Below are 24749 nucleotides of genomic sequence, written 5' to 3'. Positions count from 1 at the left end.
AGTGGGGTGCCACAGGGATCGGTGCTGGGGCCTCAACTATTTACAATCTACATTAATGACTTGGATGAAGGGACCGAGTGTTATGTAACCAAGTTTGCGGATGATACAAAGATGGGTGGGAAAGCAGGTTGTGCAGAGGACTCAAAGAATCTGCAAAGGGATAGAGACAGGCTAAGTGAGTGGGCAAACATTTGGCAGATGGAGTATAATGTGGGAAAATGCGAGGCTATCCACCTTGGCAGGAAACATAAAACAGCAAATTATTATTTAAATGGAGAGAGATTACAAAATGCTACAGTTCAGAGGGACCTGGGGGTCCTTGTGCATGAAACACAAAAAGTTAGCATGCAGGTACAGCAAGTAATCAAAAAGGCAAATGGAATGTTGGCCATTATTGCAAGGGGGTTGGAGTATAAAAGTGGGGAAGTCTTGCTACAATTGTACAAGGTATTGGTGAGACCACACCTTGAGTACTGCATACAGTTTTTGTCTCCTTATTTAAGGAAGAATATACTTGCATTGGAGGCAGTTCAGAGACGATTCACTCGGTTAATTCCAGAGATGAAGGGGTTGTCTTATGAGGAAAGGTTGAGCAGGTTGGGCCTATACTCATTGGAATTTAGAAGAATGAGATGTGATCTTATTGAAACATATAAGATACTGAGGGGGCTCGACAAGGTAGATGCAGAGAGGATGTTTCCCCTCGTGGGGAAATCTAGAACTCGGGGGCATAGTTTCAGAATAAAGGGTCGCCCATTTAGAACTGAGATGAGGAGGAATTTCTTCTCTCAGAGGGTCGTAAATCTGTGGAATTCTCTGCCCCAGAGAGCCGTGGAGGCTGGGTCATTAAATACATTTAAGGTGGAGATAGACAGATTTTTGCAAGATAAGGGAGTGAAGGGTTATGGGGAGCGGGCAGGGAAGTGGCTTTGAGCCCAAGATCAGCCATGATCTTATTGAATGGCGGAGCAGGCTCGAGGGGCCAAGTGGCCTATTCCTGCTCCTATTTCTTATGTTCTTATGTTCTAAGCCTCTTCGCCTCTCCTCCTTTAAGACACTCCTTAAAACCTACCTCTCCTGTCCAAATATCTCCTATGTGACTCGGTATCAAATTTTGTTTGATAATTGCTCCTGTGAAGCTCCTTGGGATGTTTTACTACATTAAAGGCACTGTATAAATGCAAGTTGTTGTTCAAATCCAGCCCATAGTGAAAATCTCTTCTGGCCATGGCTGTAAGGGGTCTATATGAAATGAGTTTGGGTAATTTCAGCCCTGTTCTAATGGACGTGGCACCTACAGTACAAAACCATCCTTAATTGGCATCAAGACGGTAATCTCATTCAGGGAGGTCTCTGGTGCGAGACATGAACAATGGTGCAGCCGAATGCTCCCCTGAGACTGGTGCAGGGCCAGAGAGGAGAGAGCTTTACAATGCACCTAACCAGCTGCTTCTGAGCTGGGATGCTCGATGCTGAATGCCTGAAATGGTAAAATGCTCCATTCTCCATCATCTGACCGCATGTGCTGAGCATAACATTCACACAAACAGATAAAGATTGACCTGGTACGTCTCTAAGTAAACACACAGCTGGGTAGGGGGTGTCAAAGTTATAATTTTTTTTTGTTAAACCCACAGATTGACTCGTTTGAGCTGCTGTATTACTACGATGAGTCCTTAGGTCACCTGATGTGGTGAGTAGATTAAAAGCAATAAATATTCTTGCCGTTTAAACATAAGAATTAGGATCAGGAGTAGGCCATGCAGCCCCTCGAGCCATTCAATAAGATCATGGCTGATCTTTGACCTCAACTCCACCTTCCCGTCTGATCCCCATATCCCTTGATTCCTCTAGAGTCCAAAAATCTATCGATCTCTGTCTTGAATATACAGGAAACTCTTGGTATCCGGCACCGACGGGACCGGGATGGTGCCGGTTGATTAAAAATTCCGGATGACAGAGAGGGGCTATCTACCGAGGCTATTTTTAACAAACAAAAATAAAAAAATCAAGAAATGTGCAGTATACAGTAATTGGGGACTCACCTACAGGATGTTGTGTTAAATGGATGGTGGAAGATGCTTGATTAAGTACAGTACTGCCAGTTGAGGGTAATCCATAACTAATGACTTCCGACATCGCCAAGAAGCCGAGTAGTGGCAGTTTGGAGAACTACCCCCACTGACTAACTCGGCCACCATGGGAGACTCGGACTCGGACTTGGCAACATTTCCGGTTATTGAGGTGTTGTTTTCGGAGTATGAATTTTGCCGGTTAATAGAGAATTCTGGATATTTAGGTGCCGTTTAAGCGAGAGTTTCCTGTATCCAACGACTGAGCATCCACAGCCCTCTGGGGTAGAGAATTCCAAAGATTCACAACCCTCTGAGTGAAGAAATTTCTCCTCCTCTCATCTCATTTCCATCCATCACTGTAAAAAGCCAACCAGAGGCTGCGCTGAAGGCTCAGTGGCTGAATGCACCACCCGCTGTGGTGTTGAACCAGACAGATCAGGAAGATCCCAGGTTCCCAGTCTGCACTGTTAGCTGTTCACAGCCAGGGCTGCAGGTAGAGGTTCAGCAGCTAGTCTCAGCTCCCCTGGGTTAGGCAGGGGCGACTAGGGTGGGGCTCCTCTATCGGTGACCCCTGCTGGCGTGTATATTGAGAGTTTGGCTGCTTTTCCTCGATCACTCACGCAAGAAGGATGACCACAAGTGCGTTCGGTTCCTGTGTGAGTCAGCAGCTTAAGGACTCCCCTGATCAGCTGCCTGTAACTGGAGAAAACTGGGGGTGGGGGGGGGGGGGGGGGAGAAAATAATGGACAACCGAAAAAATAACAGCAGCTCTGGGTCAGTCTAAACCGTGACAAATCCAAGTCAGTGTGTGAGATTATGTCAAGACTCTCCGCTATAGATTTCAAACTAGCTCTGCATGTTACTCTTCTGCTTAATTACTTAATTAAGTAAATCCCTTTTGAATTTACAAATGAAAGTTATACTTTTAGTTAAGGAAACCATCTGCATTTTTTAAAATGCCAATGAATGTTTAAAATGCAGATTTGGGGGAAGACAATCCTGTATCTGTATTTTGTATGGAGATTTCGAGAGGTGTAAATGCTGTATTATAGAATCATAGAAATTTACAGCACAGAAGGAGGCCATTCAGCCCATCCTGTCTGTGCCGGCCGAAAAATAGCCTAACCCCACTTTCCAGCTCTTGGTCCGTGGCCCTGTAGGTTACGGCACTTCAAGTGCATATCCAAGTATTTTTTTAATGTGGTGAGGATTTCTGCCTCTACCACCGTTTCAGGCAGTGAGTTCCAGACTCCCACCACCCTCTGGGTGAAAAAAGTTCTCCTCAACTCCCCTCTAATCCTTCTACCAGTTACTTTAAATCAATGCCCCCTGGTTACTGACCTCTCCGCTAAGGGAAATAGCTCCTTCCTATCCACTCTATCTCGGCCCCTCATAATTTTGTACACCTCAATTAAATCTCCCCTCAGCCTCCTCTGTTCCCAAGTTATCTAATCCTTAATGGTGCTAATTTTTAATATGCTCCTGAATTGTAGGTAAAATAGAGCCATTGGGCTAATGTATAACAGCACCTGCTGTTTCTACTGGATAAACCCACCAATCCCGCGTCCCCAGCAGAGCGGTATTCGACACTTTTACCTTTTACCTCCCCCCTTCCCAGGGCCCCAAACACTCCTTCCAGATGAAACAGCAATTTACTAGTACTTCTTGCAATTTAGTATACTGTATTCGCTGCTCACGATGCGATCTCCTCTACACTGGGGAGACCAAACGCAGATTGGGCGACCGCTTTGCGGAACACCTCCATTCAGTCCGTAAGGGTGACCCCGAGCTTCCAGTTGCCTGTCACTTTAATTCTCCGCTCTACTCCCACTCTGACCTCTCTGTCCTCGGCCTCTTGCACTGTTCCAATGAAGCTCAACGTAAGCTCGAGGAACAGCACCTCATCTTTCGATTAGGCACTTTACAGCCTTCTGGACTCAACATTGAGTTCAACAATTTCAGACCATAAACCCTGCCCCCATTTTTCAGGCTGTTTATGTTTTTGCCAATCCCATTTGCAACATTTTATCTCTCCTACCTCCTACCCTAGCACAGAATATTTCTTCCTCCCCTCCCCTCCCCCCTTTCCCTGCCTCTGCACCTGCTTAAAATTTGTTACAGGAAACTCTCGATTTACCGGCACCCAAACAACCGGAAATCTCGGTTAACCGGCAAAATTCAGGAGTAGGTTCAGTTAAGTTTTTCTTCATATTAGTGGCCGTTTCTTGATTCTTGGCTGTATAATCGGGGGTTTCTGCACTTGTTGCTAAGCAACAGGGACACTTGGTCTGTGGCCGGGGTTCTTGCACCTGTTGCTAAGCAACAGGGAAGCCTGGATTTGTTGCTGTGTACGGGGCTCTCGTACCTTTTAACTATACCTCTCTGTAATCCGGACTTTTTGATAAACCGGCACCACGCCAGTCCCATCGGTGCCGGTTTAAAAAAGAGTTTCCTGTACATCTCTAGCCTTCTCCAGTTCTGATGAAGGGTCCCAGACCTGAAACGTTAACTCTTGTTTCTCTCTCCACGGATGCTGCCTGGCCTGCTGAGTGTTTCCAGCATTTTCTGGTATTCAACACTGTTGCTCCAGTTTTTCCCCATTAGCAGCGAGGCATGGGTGAAATGACCCTGATCTTGTTTCAATGTAGCATTGTTGCAGGAAGCTGAATAGAGCAGCATTTATTTGTAATCATTAACTTTTGATGACTATCTGAAGCTTAGGCTTAACTATCAAGTGGAAAATTCATTGAAACATACGAGCTAACTCTCCGCCCTTTTCTCTTCACCCTTCACTCTCGCTCCCTGACTCTCTCTCTCTCTCCCCTTCTTTCCCCATCTTCCAGTTGCTCGCTCTTCCCCCGCTCCCTCTCTACGCCTTTTAATTGTTACTTCCTTCTCTCTCTCTCTGGGATCTGGTTATGTAGCGCCGAAAGGATGCATCCTGTAATGTAGATAACATTCTGATGTTCAGTAAGCTGAATGTGCACAGACCTGGTCAAGGCAGAAACCTTCATCGCATTTAAAAAGAACTTGGATATGCACATGAAGTGCCGTAACCTGCAAGGCTACGGGGCGCAAGATGGTGTATACTGTCTACTTCTCGGAATGCGAGTGGTACTTCATGTGAAATTTAGTATCTGTCTGATTTCACTGTTTTATTGAAGGATTGCTCGGTGATGTAGACACTGTTCCTGGAAGCAGAGCAAAGACTTGCATATATTTGTAGAATTGTGTAAATGAAAAAGAACATCATTGTTGTTGTGGAGTAGTTTAAACCAACACTCGACACAAGGTTTTAGATCGATAGTCAAGTTGTCTTTATTGCACCGGTGGGGAAACAGTCTGCTCTGTCTTAGCCAGACTTCTCCAAATTGTTACAGCAAACACTACATTTTTATACATTAGAATACATATGTCCAGCTCATTCAAAATTCATTCCTGTCACCTGATTGGACCTTGGCCCGCATGCATCTTCACTGATTGGTTGCCTATGCCGCGTTACATTAAAGTACCGCCTTTATTACCGGAAAAGTATATGTCCGTTATCCCACAAGCTGTTGTTGCACCTATGACCTTTGTTTATGCCAAATGGGGTCTCATCAACATTGTACTTCTGACTCATTGTCCTCCTTTCCTGCCTCTCTAGGCCTCTTTACTTCCAACTCATTGTTTTACTTTTCTGCCAGAACAGAACTTACATCCTCTAGGCCTCTTTATGGTTCCATGTCCGGCTCGGTTATCTCAACTGCCAGTTCAGCAACTTAGAAAAAGCTTACTACTGCAAAGGCCTATTAGATTATTGTCTTTATTACACCATTCAGTGAAACTGCCAGCGATGTCAGTTTAACTCTTTCCCCACTGCATTGTCATTGTTGAGTTGAGCCCTTCTGTGGAGCAATGGGTAAAGGACACACTGCTGAGCACTCTGTTTTACCTGTTATTTTGTTTCAACAAACTCCTTTTCTCATCCAAATAACATCATGGATTATTATTCACTGCAGCAGTTCAGAGGACAGTAAGACTGTCCTCATGGGAAACTGCAGCTTCCCATCAGAGCTGAGCCATGCCGAGCAGGAAGGGCTCGCGTTTGATCCCGGTCTGAGCTGGTTGACCTCATTGATCTCAACGTTCCTGGACTGAGTAGACAGCAATTCACTCTTAATTGCTGTCGGGTAATTGCTGCTGGAAAGCGTGTTTTGTGTAAGTGTGTGCATACGTATGTGTGTGTACGTGAGTGTGTGTATGTTTGTGTGTATCTTTGTATGAAAGTGTGTGTGTTTACATGTATGTGAGTGCGTGTGTGTACAATTGTGAATCTATGTATGTGTGTGAGTGAGTGTATGTGAATCTGCGTATATGAGTGTGTGTGTGAATCTGCATATATGAGTGAGAGTGTGAGTGTGTGTAAGAGTGAGTGTGAATGTGTGTGAGTGTAATGAGTGTGGGTTAGAGTGTGTGTGAGTGTGAGTGCATCAGGAGAGGATTGGATTGGGCTCAATCATGATACTCTGCCCCCCCCCATGATTAAATATCCTGCTATAACTGTTCAGCTTGCACATGAAGAGTGGCCATTGGTGCCTGACATCCGTGGAAACACAGTCCCAGCAAAGAGATTTCTGACTCTCAGGAACCAGGCTTCTGTGGAAAAAGCAGCTTGATGTTACAAAGAACCTCTCCTCGTTCCATGACCCCTGATTAACCGTTGCCAGTGTTGTGAGGGTGCAGTTCGAGGTGTTGCTTTGGTTGCTGGAGTATGAGGATAAGCTGCCTGACTAATTGCTGTGTTGATTTTTTCGCCGCAGGTATGTTCCTTTCTTCATCATTTTCTGCCTGTATTTCACCGGCTGTTTCACACGCAGTAGCAGGGACAGCAGGATGCCCCTTTCAGCATGGCTGCTGCTCGGGCCTAGCAGCCTCTACTACTGGTAAGGGATAAACAAGTATTTAACAAAGAATGTCTGATTTTCTTTCTTTCCCCCGCGATGCCTCTTGATCAGCGCTGGGGTACAGGTACGGTGCTGTAGTGGTTATGGTACTAGACTAGTAATCCAGAGGTCTGGACTAATGAATCCAGCGAACATGAGTTCAAAGCCCACTAGTTCAAATTCAGTTTTTTTTAAAAAATAAATAAAGCTAGAAATAAAAAACTGGAATCAGTGAAAAGTGACCACAAAGCTGTCGTATTGTAATTTTTAAAAAAACACAGCATGGTTCAATCCAACAGGAAATCTGCCACCCTTACCCGGTCTGGCCTATACTTGACTCCAGTCCCACACCTTCCACTGAAGTGGCCGGAGCGAGCCCCTCGCTTGTATCAACCAGCTGCTCAGCGGCTCAAGACGAAGGCCCACCACCGCCTGCTCAGGGCAACTCGGGATGGGCAATAAAGGTCGGCCCCGCCAGCGACGCCCGCATCCCGAGAATGAAAGTGTGGGAGAAAAATCATGCACTGTTCCCCGCTCGTTGTGCAGTGACTGCAGGAAGGTGAGCATCAGGCTGGATGTGATGTGATGGCCCCCTTTGGCCAAATAGCCTCACTGTCTAAGCTCACAGAATGGCCACTTGGCTGAATACCGGCGAGCTGCCAGTGTCGCAAGATAATTACGGATGAGGAAGATCCTTTCAGCCCAGCTTCATTCCATCGAGAGATCATCAATCTCCCCATTGCAGCATTCTGTTGGTCCTTAAATGATTCGTGTTTTTTTTTTGCCTCCACTCGTGTATTGATCACTCTTTGCGGGATCGATCCTTATTTCCATCAGTGTCGTCGAGAGAGATGTAAACCAGGCTGTCGACTCACTATCGTCCCTTCACTATTGCCCCAAGTCAAAATTACCCCCTTTTGTGTGAAGAAAAATTTCCTGGTATCCGTCCTCATTTTACCTTTACAAAGTTTGTCCACTTGTCTGAGGAAGGATGTTCTTGCCATGGAGGGAGTGCAGCGAAGATTCACCAGGCTGATACCTGGGATGGCAGGAATGACGTATGAGGAGAGATTGGGTCAATTGGGCTTCTATTCGCTGGAGTTTAGAAGAATGAGAGGGGATCTCATTGAAACTTATAAAATTCTAACAGGACTAGACAGACTCGATGCAGGAAGGATGTTCCTAATGGCGGGGAGTCCAGAACCAGGGGTCACAGTCTAAGGATAAGGGGTAAGCCATTTAGGACAGAGATGAGGAGGAATTTCTTCACCCAGAGAGTGGTGAACCTGTGGAATTCTCTACCACAGAAGGCAGTTGAGGTCAATTCATTAAATATATTCAAGAAGGAGTTAGATATATTTCTTAAGGCTAAAGGGATCAAGGGATATGGGGAGAAAGCAGGGACAGGGTACTGAATTTGGATGATCAGCCATGATCACATTGAATGGCGGAGCAGGCTCGAGGGGCCGAATGGCCTACTCCTGCTCCTATCTTCTATGTGTCTTCTATGTTTGTCCTACCACCACAATCGAATTTAAACCAATCTCTGAGCTGCTGCCTGCAGGAGTGAAATGGACAAAGTCAGGGGAATGGGATTTATTCGAGGTTCTCTGAAGAACTGGGCTCAAAACGAAGGTTGCAGTCCACCTACTTAGCCTTTCACCCCTTTGTCTCTCTCTCTAGGTATCTGGTGACTGAAGGTCAGATCTTCGTCCTCTACATCTTCACCGCCTTTGCCATGATGGCGACAGTAATGCACAAGAAACGTAAAGGGCTAGTGATGGACAGTAACGGCCTATTCCTGTTTTACTCCTTCTGCATCGCGCTGGCCCTAATCTCTGCCTGGGTTGCCTTCCTGTGGAATGACAAGATTCTCCGGAAAAAATATCCCGGAGTCATGTACGTGCCAGAACCCTGGGCGTATTACACCCTGCACATCAAGAAAACACCCTAGCCTCTTGCCAGGTCCTGTTTCTGAGCTGGTTTAGTCAACTCTCCAACTCCCCCAAGTAACTGATAGTCGAGTCTTATCTTAGGGTACGGTTATACTCTCACTTCACATCGATCACAGTGGTTTCGGGTAGGCATTGATGCAATAAGTGGCAGTATAATTTGTGCCAAGCAATGTGAGACACCTTCGCCCCCCCACCAGGAGACAGCCTCTCGCTGCTTCAAGTTTGCACTGGCTGCAGTATAACTCCAGTTTGGTGCAAAAAAGCTGCATTTTCAAAAGTGCTCCACTGGATCACTCTGTCCCCCCCACCTCATTACACCCCAAGGAACTGTTACGATTTCTTATGGGATCTCTCTAACGTCGTCAAAAGCAGCTCCGGCCTGTGCTGCCCTGACGGCAGAAGTAAGTCACGTGGGAGCAAGCCTTTGCTCGTTCAGCAGAAACATGTCCAGGCTGCTGAGTCACTGTGACTCAGATTCAGCTTCAGGTCAGTCCACAATTCGATAAAGCTATGCCACGTACACATTGCATTTGGTGGATACCGCTCTCGGCTGCAGTATAACTGCAGTCCTAGATATGGATATTAAACGGCCGGGTGGCGCAGTGGTTTAGACTCCGGCCTTTTGACTTTGAGGCCTTGGTTAAGATACAGTTGATGGGATGAAAATCTCTTTCTGCTGCCCATCGGGGTCCTGTGTGAATCGAGTTTGGGCCTTAATCCAGTGCCTAGTGGGCATAGACTGATACATTAATTTGGCACTCTCACTCACAGGTCATAGGATGGCTGGTGTGGGAAACGGAAAGAAAAATTCACCTTAGTTTAGCAGGAGATGCTGTTCTGAGGTGAGGCAGGGCAGAGGGAGCTTTCCTCCGTGTACTGACACTGGGTTCCTGAAATGCAAAGTGATCCAGGCCCAGACCACGATGAGCACAAAAGACACCACAGAAAAAGCAGGAGACGAGTTCTGGTGATGACTTGGCTTGTAAGTCTATCTCCGAGTGGGCTATTGAGGGGCACACAGATCAGGAGAGTCCCAGGCTCGCTCCCTGGCCTGTGCTGTGAGCCTCTGGATTAGGGAATTGTGGGGAACAACAATCAGCCAGGAATCCTGCTCCTGATCCTCATCCAACGGTAGCTGCAGGAAAGTGTGTGTATGTGCGTGTGGATGTAAGTTGAGGGTGGATTGTGGTTCCCTCATGGTTGAATAGTCTTCAGACACTTGCTGTCTGGGTTTACACGTGAAGAAAGGATGATGTATTGGGGGGTGCTGTTGGCACCTGTAATTTTGACTGATAATCCATGGCAACACTGAGGGAACATCAGTGACAGAAGTGACAGCCTTCAGATGAGGCGTTAAACCACCCGTGTGATCAGGTGGCTGTTCAAGCTGTCTGGGGAGAATGGGATCAAATTGGTCAAAAATTCTTCTTTGACTTTTTACTTCGGTGAAAAGTTTTGATCGAGTAGATCGGGAGCAACGGTTTCCACTGGCAGGAGGGTCGGCAGACAGAGTTAAGATAATTGGCAAAAAAATCCAGGGGGGAATGAGGAGAATTTTTGTTACACGTTGTGATCTGGAATGCACTGCCTGAAAAGGAGCTGGAAGCAGATTATTACATTTACTTTCAAAAGAGAATTGGATAAATATTTGTAAAGGAAAAATTTGCAGTGCTGTGAGGAATGAGCAAGGGGTAGTGGGACTAATTGGAGAGCTCTTTCAAAGGGCCAGCACAGGCACGATGGGTCGAATGGCCTCCTTCCGTGCTGTATGATTCTATGACTGAACTTTTCTTGTGAAATTAAAAACTTTAGGCCAGAAATTGCTCTTGATATCAGTGGTCCAGCCCTTAACCTGTTCATACAACGTTTTCCCTGTCTGCTGATCAATAACTTGTTTAATTTAAACTGGATTAGCACATCCATTGGAGTAGAGCAGAGAGAAATATCACACAGACACATCGGGGCAGACCTTGACTTTGTGCGATAGTGTAAAGCGGGTGATAGTGAATTCAATGGAAATAAAAATGGGGAGAGATGTTGACCCATTACACACTAACGCACCCAATCAAGATGTACCCCGGTGTGTTCATTCGCTATAGTCATTTCTACATTTCTGAGTTTGTTTAAAATGTATTTGTTTCTGCCTCTTGCCCTGTTGACAGGATTTATTCTTGACCATATTCCAGACCATAACCTCGGCCCCTATCTTTTTTTTTTCCTCTCGCCCACATGGCAGCTGTCTTTCATTCTGCCAGTGCCATTTACACTTCATCTAGAGCCACCTTTTGTTTCTTAACTTATCCCATTACCATCTCCTTTTGCATCTCTTAATGTCTCTTAATCTCTCCTGCCTTCCATCCTATCACAGACCTTCCCTTTTGTTCTTTCCTCCCCTCCCCCCTTTCCCTGCCCCTACACTTGCTTAAAAACCTGTTCCATCTCCAACTTTTTCCAGTTCTGACGAAGGGTCATTGACCTGAAACGTTAACTCTGTTTCTCTCTCCACAGACGCTGCCTGACCTGCTGAGTATTTCCAGCATTTTCTGTTTTTATTTCAGATTTCCAGCATCCGCCGTATTCTGCTTCTGTATTTATTCTAATGGTTTCCGGGCTGCTGTTGTTTTACATTGATTAAAACTTGGGATTAAAACCCAGTTTTCTCCGTGACAGTTGGCAAAACAATCAGAAGCTTAGATTTTATTCATCCGCGAATATAATTGAAATGTAATGTCGGGCACAGGCTCGCGTCAACCATGGGGTCAGGGGAGGTGCCAATCAGAGACCAGGTCCCAGTGGAACGAGACATCCCAGAGCTAATTACACCAAGCTGTGCTCACCTACCTCCTAAAAAAATAAACCACTGTGATGAAAGCAGAGTTTTTGTCCTGCATCAAATATGGAATATTTCTGTATTCTATGATGCCTTGTTTTAAAATAATGAGTCGAAATAAAAGCTGTATTTGTTTACTAAACTTCAAAATGGAGCAAGTAATCCGGGTTTGAAAGGGTAGATGCTGAGAGACTGTTTCCCCTGGCTGGGGAATCTAGAACTAGGGGTCACAGTCTCAGAATAAGGGGTCGACCATTTAGGACTGAGAGGAGGAGAAATCCTTTCACTCAAAGGGTTGTGAATCTTTGACTATGGACATTCAGTCATTGAGTAAATTCAAGACAGAGATCGATAGATTTTTGGATACTAAGGGAACCAAGGGATACGAGGATAGGGCAGGAAAATGGCGTTAAGGTAGAAGTTCAGCCATGATCTTATAGAATGGCGGGGGCAGGCTCGAAGGACCGAATGGCTGACTCCTGCCCCTATTTCTTATGTTATCTGTGGAAAACAGGCCAGATTGTTTGATCTGGTAATCGAGCAGATCAGGAGCATTTTGTTCTTTTGTTGAATTTCAAAATGTAGCTTTATGACTTTGGTTGTGAGACCTAGATGTGTCAAATCGCTCGTTAGTATGTCATGCAATAGTCCTTTTATAATTTTTTTTTCTTGGGGATGGAATCCGTCTTTGGAAACACAGAAGTTGTGTAACATCTGAGGGTTTTTCTTGTAAATCTTTCGTTCACTTGAATTGTGATGCATCGGACACCATTGGGCAACATCTGCGTCCAAACCTCACATCAGGAAGTCTACAAAAGACTGTTTCATCCAAATGTTCAGATTATTAATCTGTTTTAAGAAATTCCTTCTAAAGAGGATATTTAACCCCTTGTGGGCTGATTCAATTTTTATTTTTTTCTAATTATTTGTACCTTGAATTCCCAACTGTGTCTTATTGCTTTTTTGTAACTATCTCACTCGTAAATAAATCTGACCATTAGTTTTAGCCTGAATGTAACAATTAGGGTATTACCACCTTTTTGTAGTAGATACGAGAACAGAGTGGACATTCCACATGTTTTCTGCTGCAATATACCATAGTCAAGGGACAATTATTAGTCCCAGGGCATGCTGTCCCACTCATGGCACGCATGGGGGTACAGGTCTTGGTTCATAGGACACACTGTCTCCTTATCAAAACTTTGAATTTTTCTATGAATAGAAGCTATGCTTTGCGAGAAACCTGAACTGAAACTAGTGCCGTCCAATATTGACCTCACTCGATATCCACACTCGTTATTTCCATCCGGAGCAGTGTTTTTTTCCCCCCCCTCGCTAGCTCGGACACTGAAGCCAATGGTAGTGCACCCACCAAACTAGGGCGCCAATACTTCTGCTCTACCTGACACATATACAAGTACATTCGCCAAGTGATCTACCCTAGAACGTTGCAGCACAGAACCAGGCCACTTGACCCATCAAGTTTGCACCAGTGTTTTTCTTGACATGAACCATTCAGGCTATTCCCACTGTCCTATCTCCCCCATGCCCTACAATATAACCTCTTTTAAGGAACTAATTCCCTTTTCAAAAGTGCTTCTAGACTCTCCAACAATAGTTTGTGGTAGAGAATTCCACGTGCTAACTAGCCTCTGTGTAAAGCAGTTGGTTTTCTAACCTCCCTTTAATTCTTCTCATGTTTCATGTGCCATTATCTCTGCGGTAAGTCTCGTATGTGGAACCTTATCAAGTGCTTGTTGAAAATCCACAGAAACCATATCCACTGCATTTCCTTTATCTCGTCTCTCTTCAAAGAATTCTATGAGGTTGTTCAAGCATGATCTGCCTTTCAACTTCTGTGCTGAATCATGTTTACTAATTCCATCCCGTACCAGCAACTAAAGTAAGACTAACTGGCCTATAATTTCCTGGCTTATCGCGGTCTCCTTATTTGAAGAAAGGAGTCCCATTTACCCAGACTCCAAGGGTTAAATTACAGGGGGAGATTAAACAAACTAGGGATGTATTCTCTGGAATTTAGAAGGTTAAGGGGTGATTTGATCAAAGTTTTCAAGACATTAAGAACATAAGAAATAGGAGCTGGAGTCGGCCATTCGGCCCCTCGAGACTGCTCTGCCATTCAATCAGATCATGGCTGATCTTCTACCTCATCTCCACTTTACTGCACTATCCCCATATCTCTTGATTCCCTTAATATCCAAAAATCTATCAATCTCTGTCTTGAATATATTCCACAGCCCTCTGGGGTAGAGAATTCCAAAGATTAACCACCCTCTGTGTGAAGGTGGTGAATCTTTAAGAGGAACAGATAGGGTAGATAGAGAGAAACTATTTCCGCTGGTTGGGGAGTCTAGGACTAGGGGGCATAGTCTAAAAATTAGAGCCAGACCTTTCGGGAATGAAGTTAGGAAACACTGAGGCCATGATGTTACTCACCTCGGCGGGTCCATGGCGGGTGATGTCGGTGGCGGGTCCCGACCCCGCTGCCGGCATCATCCTGGCCTCTGGAATGAACTTACCTTGATGGGGCTTGTTAAGCCCCGCCCAACGCGTTTGCCGGCCAATTAGAGGAAGCGGGTCTGGTGATGTCATTTGATGACGTCATCAGCCGGTTTCCTTAAAGGGACCATGGCCAACTTTATTTTGACATTTGTGCTGTCAGTGTTCTACAGCATTGAGGTGCTGCAAACACTGACAAGCACTGCATAGAGGTGCAGGGCTGCACCCAGGCTCTCTCATGACTCCCTCCACATGCTTATGGAGGGAGTCACAGCACACAGGGAGGTTCTCTTCCCTTCCCAGGGGTGGAAGAGACCTCCCCTGGAGATCAACACAGCCTGGTTGCACATTGCACAGGAGGACACAAGCAGGCATGTCGTCAGGAGGACCAGGTTACAGTGGCGCAAACCTTTCAATGATCTCAGTAGATCACAATGTTAGGACAAAGCCACACTCAACCTCATCCTGCTGTGCCTTTCATCACATCCCCATCACTCTGCCTTCTCTACCCTACTCCTGCACATCCTTACTCACACCAACTTACCTTGCACCTCCACCCATCCCTCTCTATCTAAATTATCACATCCCCATCTCACGAACCACCCCTCACACTCACCCTCATCCTAGTGCAATTATACCAACTAACAACATTGTTTTATGCAATGTTCATGTAAAGTTTCTGTTACTGTGGTGTCAAACATTGAAACCTTTATTTTCAGCACTTTGCGTTCTTGGACAGATTTGTGTGCACCTTTGGAAGTGGCTTAGTGAGTTGCAGTGAATGGTGAGACATAATGGTACCTCCTGCAATGGTGATGAGTGTGAAAGGAATGGCTTGGGCATTGTAGGGATGCTTGTTGGTGTGGGGTGGTGCCAACCTGGCGCATCATGTGGCAGCCAGGGTGTACAGCGTCAAGTGAAGTAATTCTGGCCATGGTGAGGCCATCTCTGGCAGCAATGTGGTCAGGTGCTGATGCCCTGTGTCCTGTGCAGCATCAGTTGATTGCGGAGAAGGTTGGTGGTGGTGTTGTTGGTGCTGGTGGTGTTGGGGCTGATCGTGGTGGGATTCTGAGGACCAAGGTGAGAGAGTATAAAGGGCACCCATGCTGATGGAATAGTTGGCAGGTGAAGTAGATATGACAGAAGCGATCTGTCAATGGTGAGAGAGGTAATGAGGTCAGACTGGATGGAGATTTGTGTAAAGACTTGCAGTATGGTGAATCTGTTGTGGAAATGCAGTGAGGAAGAGTTTGTGGCAGAGATATCTCTGTAAGGTGGGAGCTTTTACTGTATATTTGAAGCTGTCAACTCAACAGCTGATTCAATGGCCATTGAACTCCCGCCTCAACTTGACCGACGTGGTCCACGACCAGCGTGGACGAGCTGTCAAATGCAGAAGGTAAGCTGAAATTCATTCTTAAGTGGCTCTAAACAAGCCACTAATTACCTGAATTGTGTTCCCCGCTGTGAACCCGCCGCTACGTGTCGGGTCTGCTCAGCGCTGACGGGCCCGACATTTGGTAAAGGCTTGTGGCGGGGGGTTCACAGCGGGGGGGGGGAGAAAAACAATTTCCCACCTGACCCACCACCAATCGCGCCCACTGACCCCCCCAAAAATCCAGCCCTAACAGACCTGTTTAATCTACATGGGAGTTGGAAGGACAGTCTAGAGCTCTTGGGCTGGGGGGCCTTGATTGAGGTGCTCACGCACAGACTGAGCAGGCTTTGTTGGGCCAGTTACCTACATTACAACAGTGACTACACTTCAAAAGTACTCTGTTGGCTGTGAAGCACTTTGGGACGTCCTGAGATTGCGGAAGACGCTATAGAAATGCAAGTTTGTTCTTTCAATTACATTTTAGTGCTTTAAGGACTATTTCAAGGAGTTTCTGTTAAAATGCAACTGGTGCTGTGATGGAATGTGATACGTGTGGAGACAAAACCCTATAAACAACCATGGAGGCTACCTTGAGTGAACAACAGCCCTTACAATACAAGTTAATGTTAAAGTATTGGTGCAATGGTGGTTTGTCAAAAGGTTATTCATTTTAATCACTGGTAATTAAATAAAAAGGAGCAGGGTATCTTTCCATTCCTTCGTGTCTCACTTTTTTCCCCCCCATTTCTGACTCATGCAACGCTCCTCTGCTGTGACGCTGACTTTTTGTGGAGGGCTGCGATCAGCGTCCTGCTCGAAGACCATTCTAAGGAAGGCCGTGGTACCACATACTTTGAAGAGGTTGCAGAAAGAGTCTGAAACTTCAGGACAGGAGAGGAGAAAATTGGAAGGGGGAAATTAAGCAAGAGAAAATTAACAGATCAAGATTTGAGGATTTCTGCATGAAGAGTGTGTGAAGACACACACGGGCTGATAAGGTGATGCTCGGCCCTGGTGGTGCTTATGTGCATTGGGCACAGGCAATCCGTATAATTGGGTGGGGGCTGGGGCCAGTTGGGTGTCTGTTAAACATTGCACAATATCACAGGTTGGGGAAGATCCCATGGCACTATTTCGAAGAGCAGGGGAGTTCTCCCTGGTATCCTGGCCAATAGTTATCCTTCAACCAACATCACCAAAACAGGTTATCTGGTCATTATCACATTGCTGTTCGTGGGAGCTTGCTGTGCGCAAATTGGCTGCCAAGTTTCCTACATTTGGTTTTGGGCAAGAGATACAGGGGTTGTGAGGAAAAACTTTTTTACGCAGCGAGTGGTGATGACCTGGAACGCGCTGCCGACGGAAGTGGTGGAAGCGGAGACACTCAATGTTTTCAAGGGGAGACTGGGTAGGCACTTGAGGGACTGGGATAGAGCGGGGGAATGGGACTGACTGGATTGCTCTAGAGAGCCGGCACGGACTCAATGGGCCGAATGGCCTCCTTCTGTGCCGTTATGACTATGACTTGATTACAAAAGTATTTCATTGGCTGTAAAGTGCTCTGGGACACCCTGTGGTCACGAAAGGCGCTATAGAAATGCAAGTTTGTTCTTTCTTCATGTTACTTAAATATTCCCAGGCTCGTACTCGTGCACATTTCCTTTTATGTTTACCCCTGAATTCTTGGAGTTTCACAAACGCTGAATATTTTCTCCGCCCTGCTCAGGTTTCTCTGTGAGATTCTTCTGTCCTTTCAGTTTTAATTGGGCTGCACCTGCCGACCATACTTGGGATAAGATTACCGCTTAATATTCAAAGCTGCCCTGATGGTCGAGATGCTCCCACGAGGCGCCATAGAACAGTTTCTGTTTAATCCCCAGAACAATCCTCTGGCAGCCAGTTTTCCCCCAGCGCCAATTCATTCTTGTTGATCCTGTTGTACTGAACGAGCAAATCCCAGTGCGGCTGTGTTACCGACAGCGGCCATTGATCACTGGGGAGAGGTGGTCGGCAGCGAGGTTGTCGCTCAATGATGATCTCACGCGACTCGAGCTGCCTTGTTGATGACGTCACGCCGCTGCTGGCTCAAATGACACTGAAACCCAAGATAACAACAGAAAACGCTGGAAAAACTCAGCAGGCCAGGCAACATCCGTGGAGAGAGAAACAGAGTCAACGTCTCGGGTCGAAACCCTTCGTCAGAACTGAGAAAAAAAGCAGGAAATGAAACAAAAGGCAGTTTGGGGGCTGGGAAATGGGGGAGGGGAGGAAAGAAGAGACATTAAGAGGTATTCAAGGTGAGACGAGATGGTAATAGGACAGGTAAAGAAACAAACAATGGCTCCAGATGAAGTGTGAAATGCGCTGGCAGAGTGAGAGACAGCTGCCTTGTGGGAGAGAGAGAAGGAAAAGGCACAAACCAAAAGTGTGGATAAAACATATAAAAATATAATAGGGGCCGAGGTTATGATCTGAAATTGTTGAACTCGATATTGAGTCCGGAAGGCTGTAAAGTGCCTAATCGGAAGAGGAGGTGCTGTTCCTCAAAACCCAAGAGTTCCAATTACCATGCGTCAGCTTAGTTCAACGAGTAGCACTGGCGGTGTTGGGTCTAAAAACTGTGCTCCAGTCCCACGCCAGAATGTAGGGCCTCGTTGGCTGAAGGCACGGCCGCCAATGGTGGGGCAAAGGAATCGGGAATCACAAAAGGCCAGAATCGGAGAGATGCAGAGTTCTGGGGGTGTTGTAGGGCTGAGGAGGTTACACAGATATGGGGGGGGGGGGATGGGTGGGGGGGGGTGAGGCCATGAAGGAAGTTAAACGCAAGGATGAGAATTTTTAATTTGAGGCATTGGGAGACTGGGATCCAATGTCGGTCAGTGAGGACTAAGGTGATGGGTGAACGGGGCATAGTGCGGGGTAGGTTTCGGGTAGTAGAGTTTTGGATGAGCTGAGGTTTATGGAGGGTAGAGGATAGGAGGGCAGCTAGGAGAGCATTGGAATAGTCAAGTTTGGAGGTGGCAAAGGCGTGGGTGAAGGTTTCAGCAACAGATGAGCTGAGGCAGGGGCGGAGACGGGCGATATAAGATGGACTATCCTTGCAGTATTGAAATTCAGTCCATGGTGCCAAAAAGTTCAAAGAACATTAGGAGGTGGAAGTAGGCGGTCTTGGTGATGGAGAGGGTATGGTGTCGGAAGCTCAGCTCGGGGTCAAATACAATGCCGAGGCTGCGAACAGGCTGGCTCAATCTGAGAATGTGGCTAACGAGGGGGATGGAATCAGTGTTGAGGGTACAGAGTTTGTGGCAGAGGCTGAAGACGGATGGCTTCAGCTTTCTCAATGTTAAACTGGAGGAAATTATGGCTCATCCAGGACTGGATATCACACAATCAGTCTGACGACACAGAGACAATGGAGGGGTCAAGAGAGGTGGTGGAGAGCTAGAGCTGGGTGTCATCAGAGTACACGTGGAACCTGGCCCAACGTGTCCTCAGATGATGTCGCCAAGGAGCAACACGTAGATAAGGAAAAGGAGGGGGCCAAGGATGGATCCTTGGGGGTCTCCGGAGGTAATGGTGAGGGGGCGGGAAGAGAAGTCCTTGCAAGAGAATCTCTGGCTATGATTGGATTGGTAAGAGTGGAACCAAGCTGGACAACGAAGGAGAGGTGTTGAAGGAGGATGGAGCAGTTGGCCATGTTAAAGGCTGCAGAGAGGTCGAGAAGGATGAGGAGGGATAGTACACCACAGTCACAGATGTGACTTTGATTAGGGCTGATTCAGCGCCGTGGAAGAGCAGAAACCTGATTGGAGGGATTGAAACGTGGAGTTGTGGGAAACATGGGCACAGATTTGGGAAGTGACAACACGATCATGGGCTTTGGAGAGGAAAGGGAGGTTGGAGATGTGGACTTCATTGGATGGTACCGAGCCAGAGAGATGGGGGAAGGTGCCAGGTTCTGTCTACCATCTGTGTTGACGTTAACCAAGGAATCAGCTGGGTATCATGGTTTGACTTCAGTGTCCATAGGCTAAGGAAGGGGAATAAAATTTAGCTTCTGCTCCTGATCACTCTGCAGCGAGCCCGGATCACTCTGCAGCGAGCCCTGGTCACTCTGCAGCGAGCACCGCTGGAAACTATGTGGGTTTCTATGGCGGATGAAGGCAGGATTGGGTTTGGTTGCGACACCGTCCTCCTGTCATGGTTGAATAGCCTGCCAACACACACTATCTAGACCGATACAAACAGAATGCCCATTTGGGTGAGGTACTGAGGGGGGGGGTCACGTTCCTGCTAAGCTGCATGGCCACGCAAATGTCTGGAGGTCCCGCACAGGCCGCTCACCGGCTTTTACACGGAAGAAACCGCAGACGCGTGAAAATTTAAATGGGCCGCGCGGCCAGTTAAAGGGACCGCGCACACATTTTTTTTGAGAGGTAACATTGCTGGGGGAAGGGGGAGGTGCGGACAGTGTCTGCGGCACCGGATTCCAACTAGTCACTGCCTTCAGGGAAGAAAGGAGAAAACTGGGGGGAAAAAACCTTTAAAGGATAAAAACACGAGATGTCCCTGTGATGGTGAAGGGATAAAACTCTTAGTGGCAGGGATTAAAATGGGGATTTGATTTCATAAATTTGATCCGAAATCACAAAGTACAACCCAAGTCATTACTCTCTAAAACATTCAAACAATTGTGAAGGCATCTCAGTATTTACAGTGTTACTCAGACAAGTCATTTGCTGGATTAAAGCTCGTTTTTTTAATATATTGAATAAACTCTTAAATAGATTAGAGAACCCAGAGAAATAAACATTGATTTGTCTCAGGCCTTTGTATTAAAACAAAACATGACCTATTTTCACTAATCTTCAATTTATTACAGGGTGGTCAGGGATAGCATCTGCGGCCTTCATACTCGCTAAATCTCAGATATACATCTGCAAATGAATCCGACTCGTTCGCTGGTAACATTTCTAATCAAGTGCCTTGAATTTATGCCAGGAGATGTAACTAATGACTGTGAAATTCCTTTGCCGGCTCTTTCAATGAAAGTGTTTCCCCTTTTTTAAGCATCATTGTTTAAATACAAAAGGAATTTCACACATGCGTTAACAGGTCTCAAACGAATCTTGCACAGCCTAGTCTCGGGGCAAAAGAGCTTTAATCGTTATTGTTCCTGTACAAAGGCAAGAAAATCCCTGGAACAGTTTATCCAGCTCGCCCCTGGATTCTGATTAAAACGGAATAAAAAAGACTTGCATTTCTATAGCGCCTTTCCCAACTTCAGGATGTCCCAAAGCGCTTTACAGCCAATGAGGTACTTTTTTGAAGTGTAGTCACTGTTGTAAAGAAGGAAATGTGGTAGCTAATTTGCACACGGCAAGATCCCACAAACAGCAACGTGATAATGACCGGATAATCTGTTTAGGTGATGTTGATTGAGGGATAAATATTGGCCCGGGACACCGGGGAGAACTCGGCTGCTCATCTTCAAAATAGTGTCATGGGATCTTTTATGTCCACCTGAGAGAGCAAAAGGGACGTCAGTTTAACATCTCATCTGAAAGACGGCACCTCTGACCGTGCAGCACTCCACTGGAGTGTCAACCTAGCTTTATGTGCTCAAGTCTCTGGAGTAGGACTTGAACCCACAACCTTCTGACTCAGAGGCGAGAGTGCTGCCCACTGAGCCACTGGCTGACATATACAACAGCTTGCATTAATATAGCGCCTTTAATGTAGGAAAACATCCCAAGGTACTTCACAGAGGAGAAAGATGGGGTGGGGGGTGGGCAGCGGTGGGGGAACCAAGAGCCAATCCAAAGGAGACTTTAGGAAGGGTGACTAAAAACTTCCAATGGTGAGGCAAAGGGAGAGGGGTTGCGCAAGAGGTTGGAGTCAGAGGAATGTGGAGTTTGCAGAGGGTGCAGGAGGGTGGAGGGTAAGGCTGGAGGAGACAGGGAGGGGCGAGGCCATGGAAGGTTTTAAACAAGAGGATGAGGATTTGAAGGTGTTGGAGGATGGATTTTATTTATGATTAGATGTTCTATCTATTCCTCAAAAGCATACAGTACATGCAATAGTACTTAAACATATACTTAAAAAGGTAATACTTACAAACACACCTGTTAGTTGGGGACCCAAACGGATTACAGTTCTGAGCTCAGTATTTCAGCCTGATCAAACCTTTACGAATCCAAGTGGTCATTACAAACTGCCACCTTTTTAGACATTTCTCTCACCCCGAATACTTGCCAGTCCGTACATTTCTGCAGTGTGTGATTATACCAAAGGTTAAATCATAGCTACCAGCCGTGAGAAATCTAGGACCAGTTTATTAGAAGGTTATGCTGATGGGGTACGATCAAGTAGGGTGGGAGGAGGCTCGAGTGGAGCATAAACACTGGCATCGACCTGTTGGGCCGAATGGCCTGTTTCTGCGCTGTACATTCTATGTAACATCTTCATATAAGGAGAATCTAATTGGATTTATACTTTTACAATAACTTCAGTTAATAAGCTGGTTTCTTGACCAACAAGCTCTTTTTCTAACGAGAACAGAATAATTCCTTTACTTCGTTATCTTATCAATAATTTTGCTCTTGTTACATATTATTGCTATTCCAAGTGAAACTTTTAACAACAACAACTTGTATTTATATAGCGCCTTTAACGTAGTAAAACGTCCCAAGGCGCTGCACAGGAGTATTTTAAGACAAAAAATTTGACACCGAGCCACATAAGGATAAATTAGGGCAGGTTTGGTCAAAGAGGTAGGTTTTAAGGAGCGTCTTAAAGGAGGAGAGAGAGGTAGAGAGGTAGAGAGGTTTAGGGAGGGAATTTCAGAGCTTAGGGTCTTGGCAACAGAAGGCACGGCCACCAATGGTTGAGCGATTATAATCAGGGATGCTCAAGAGGGCAGAATTAGAGGAGCGCAGATATCTCGAAGGGTTGTGAGGCTGGAGGGGATTAGAGATAGGGAGGAGTGAGGCCATGGAGGGATTTGAAAACAAGGATGAGAATTTTGAAATTGAGGTGCTGCTTAACTGGGAGCCAATGTAGGTCAGCGAGCACAGGGGTGAAAGATGGGTGAGCGGGACTTGGTGTGGGCTAAGATGCGGGGGAGGAGAACTTTGGGTGAGCAGAGGTTTACAGAGGGCAGAGTGGAGCGTTGACCTACAGTGCTGCTGGGCGCAGTGGCCCTAATGCCCTGCGACACTGCTTCAGTTGTAAGGATGAAACATGTCCACCACTGGAGCAGCGCAGATGCTCTCTGGAGCCCCCCTGAAGACAGGAGTGCTCGAAGCTGCTTCCAGACGGTCTGTGCGCAGTTCCCTTGGCGTCAGAGCGAAGCCAACAGCCAGAAATGAAAATCAATATTTGCGACTGTAAGTAACTGCCCAGTTATTTATTTATACACTTGAAAAAGTGTAACATCCCCATCGACACCTGGGAATCCCTGGCCCAAGACCGCACAAAGTGGAGGAGAAGCATCCGGGAAGGTGCCGAACACCTCGAGTCTCTTCGCTGGGAGCAAGTGGAAGCCAAGCGCAGGCAGCGCAAGGAACGCACGTCAACCCAAGCACCCCACCCACCCGCCCCTCCAACCACCGTCTGCCCCACCTGTGACAGAGACTGTAGGTCCTGCATTGGACTCATCAGTCACCTGAGAACTCATTTTTAATGTGGAAGCAAGTCATCCTTGATTCTGAGGGACTGCCTAAGAAGGAAGAAGAAGAATTTATTTAGAAGCCCTGAAACTGGGTGTAAATGGGGTGGATTCCATGGCACCAGTACCTAAGATAGCAAAAGAACTCTTCTCTCCGGCAGGTGCAGGGAGGGGGCACTAGAATTGGCCTCAATACCCTGGACAAGGGACGGGTAATTCAGCCAGAGTTCCTGCTCATAGTCACTACAAAGGGGCCCCTGAGGGAAATACGAACGTCAGTTTCACAACAAGGTTGGGTTGTGATGCTGATTCCACAGTCGAATAGTCTGCTGACACCCAGGCCGGGATTTTGCAGAATTCCAGGGCGAGGTGGGATTTCCACAAGGTTGTGCCACGCCAGAGACTTGAGCACATAATCTAGGCTGACGCTATCAGTGCAGTAGTGAGAAAGCGCTGCACTTTCAGATGAGACATGAAACCTAGGCCCCGTCTGCTCTCTCAGGTCGATGTAGAAGATCCGATGGCCCTACTCCGAAGTAAAGCAGGGGAGTTCTCCCCGGTGTCCTGGCCTATATTTATTCCTCAATCAATATCACTAAAAATAGATTATCTGGTCATTGTCACATTGCTGTTTGTGGGATCTTGCTGTGTTCAAATTGGCTGCCGTGTTTCCTACATTACAACAGCGGCTACACTTCAAAAAGTACACCATTGGCTGTAAAGCACTTTGCGACGTCCTGAGGTTGTGAAAGGCGCTATAGAAATGCAAGTCTTTCTTTTCTCTGAGCTGGCTGAAGAAGTTAGAATAATTATTTTAATTTTAGTTTTGTTTTAAGAAGTCTTCTCACCTGTGCAAACAATTGTCCTGTGATCAAATTCTTCCGCTCTCTGACCCTTTAGAAATTAATTGGGTCTTCCGCTGCCCCTAGCAACGCCAGGGAGTAATGGGCCTCCCTTGTGCCCCCTGCTGCTATCACACAAAAGACAACAAAAAACTTGTAGATTATTTCTCTACAATCTGCCGAATGCAGGCTCAACTCAAGCAGAAATTCCAGGCTTCAGTGCCTGAGATTACAGATGAGGAATGGTTGTTTGGATGTGGGACTACACCAGCAAGGGTCAGAGTTCAGGAGAGGAGGGGAGAAACCGGAGGAAAAGATGGATTAAACATCATGGAGAGAAAGCCTGATAAAAGGTGAGCGGCTCTGACCTCAACCACTGTCAAACTGTAGGTGTGTGTGTATGTGCATGTGAATGCATGTGTGTGCATGCATGTGTGAGTGTGTTAGTGTATGTGTGCGCGTGAGTGTTTGTGCGTGTGCGTGTGCGTGTGCGCGTGCGATTGCACGTCTGAGAGTGTATGTGTGTGTGAGAGCGTGTGCGTGTGAGAGCGTGTG

General features: G+C 46.5%; 1 protein-coding gene across 2 annotated transcripts in view; it reads left to right on the top strand.

Annotated features, from left to right (window-relative positions):
• The window catches only part of LOC147099950 (ceroid-lipofuscinosis neuronal protein 6 homolog), a 29254-nt gene extending 12857 nt beyond the window's left edge, over window positions 1-16397 (top strand). For both annotated transcript variants that reach the window (XM_085968479.1, XM_085968478.1), the window contains exons 5-7: window positions 1638-1693; window positions 6878-7000; window positions 8684-16397. In XM_085968479.1, the coding sequence (XP_085824605.1) occupies window positions 1638-1693; window positions 6878-7000; window positions 8684-8954 (450 nt within the window). In that variant the 3' untranslated portion in view covers window positions 8955-16397. The remainder of the gene's footprint in view (window positions 1-1637; window positions 1694-6877; window positions 7001-8683) is intronic.
• The last annotated feature ends 8352 nt before the right edge of the window (window positions 16398-24749 follow it).

This window comes from Somniosus microcephalus, chromosome 27 (assembly GCF_052327205.1).
Source record: "Somniosus microcephalus isolate GS21.2 chromosome 27, FLI_Smic_1.0, whole genome shotgun sequence".
Classification (NCBI taxonomy): domain Eukaryota; kingdom Metazoa; phylum Chordata; class Chondrichthyes; order Squaliformes; family Somniosidae; genus Somniosus; species Somniosus microcephalus.
Note: the sequence above shows the minus strand (reverse complement) of the source record. Positions and strands in the feature narration are given on the sequence as shown.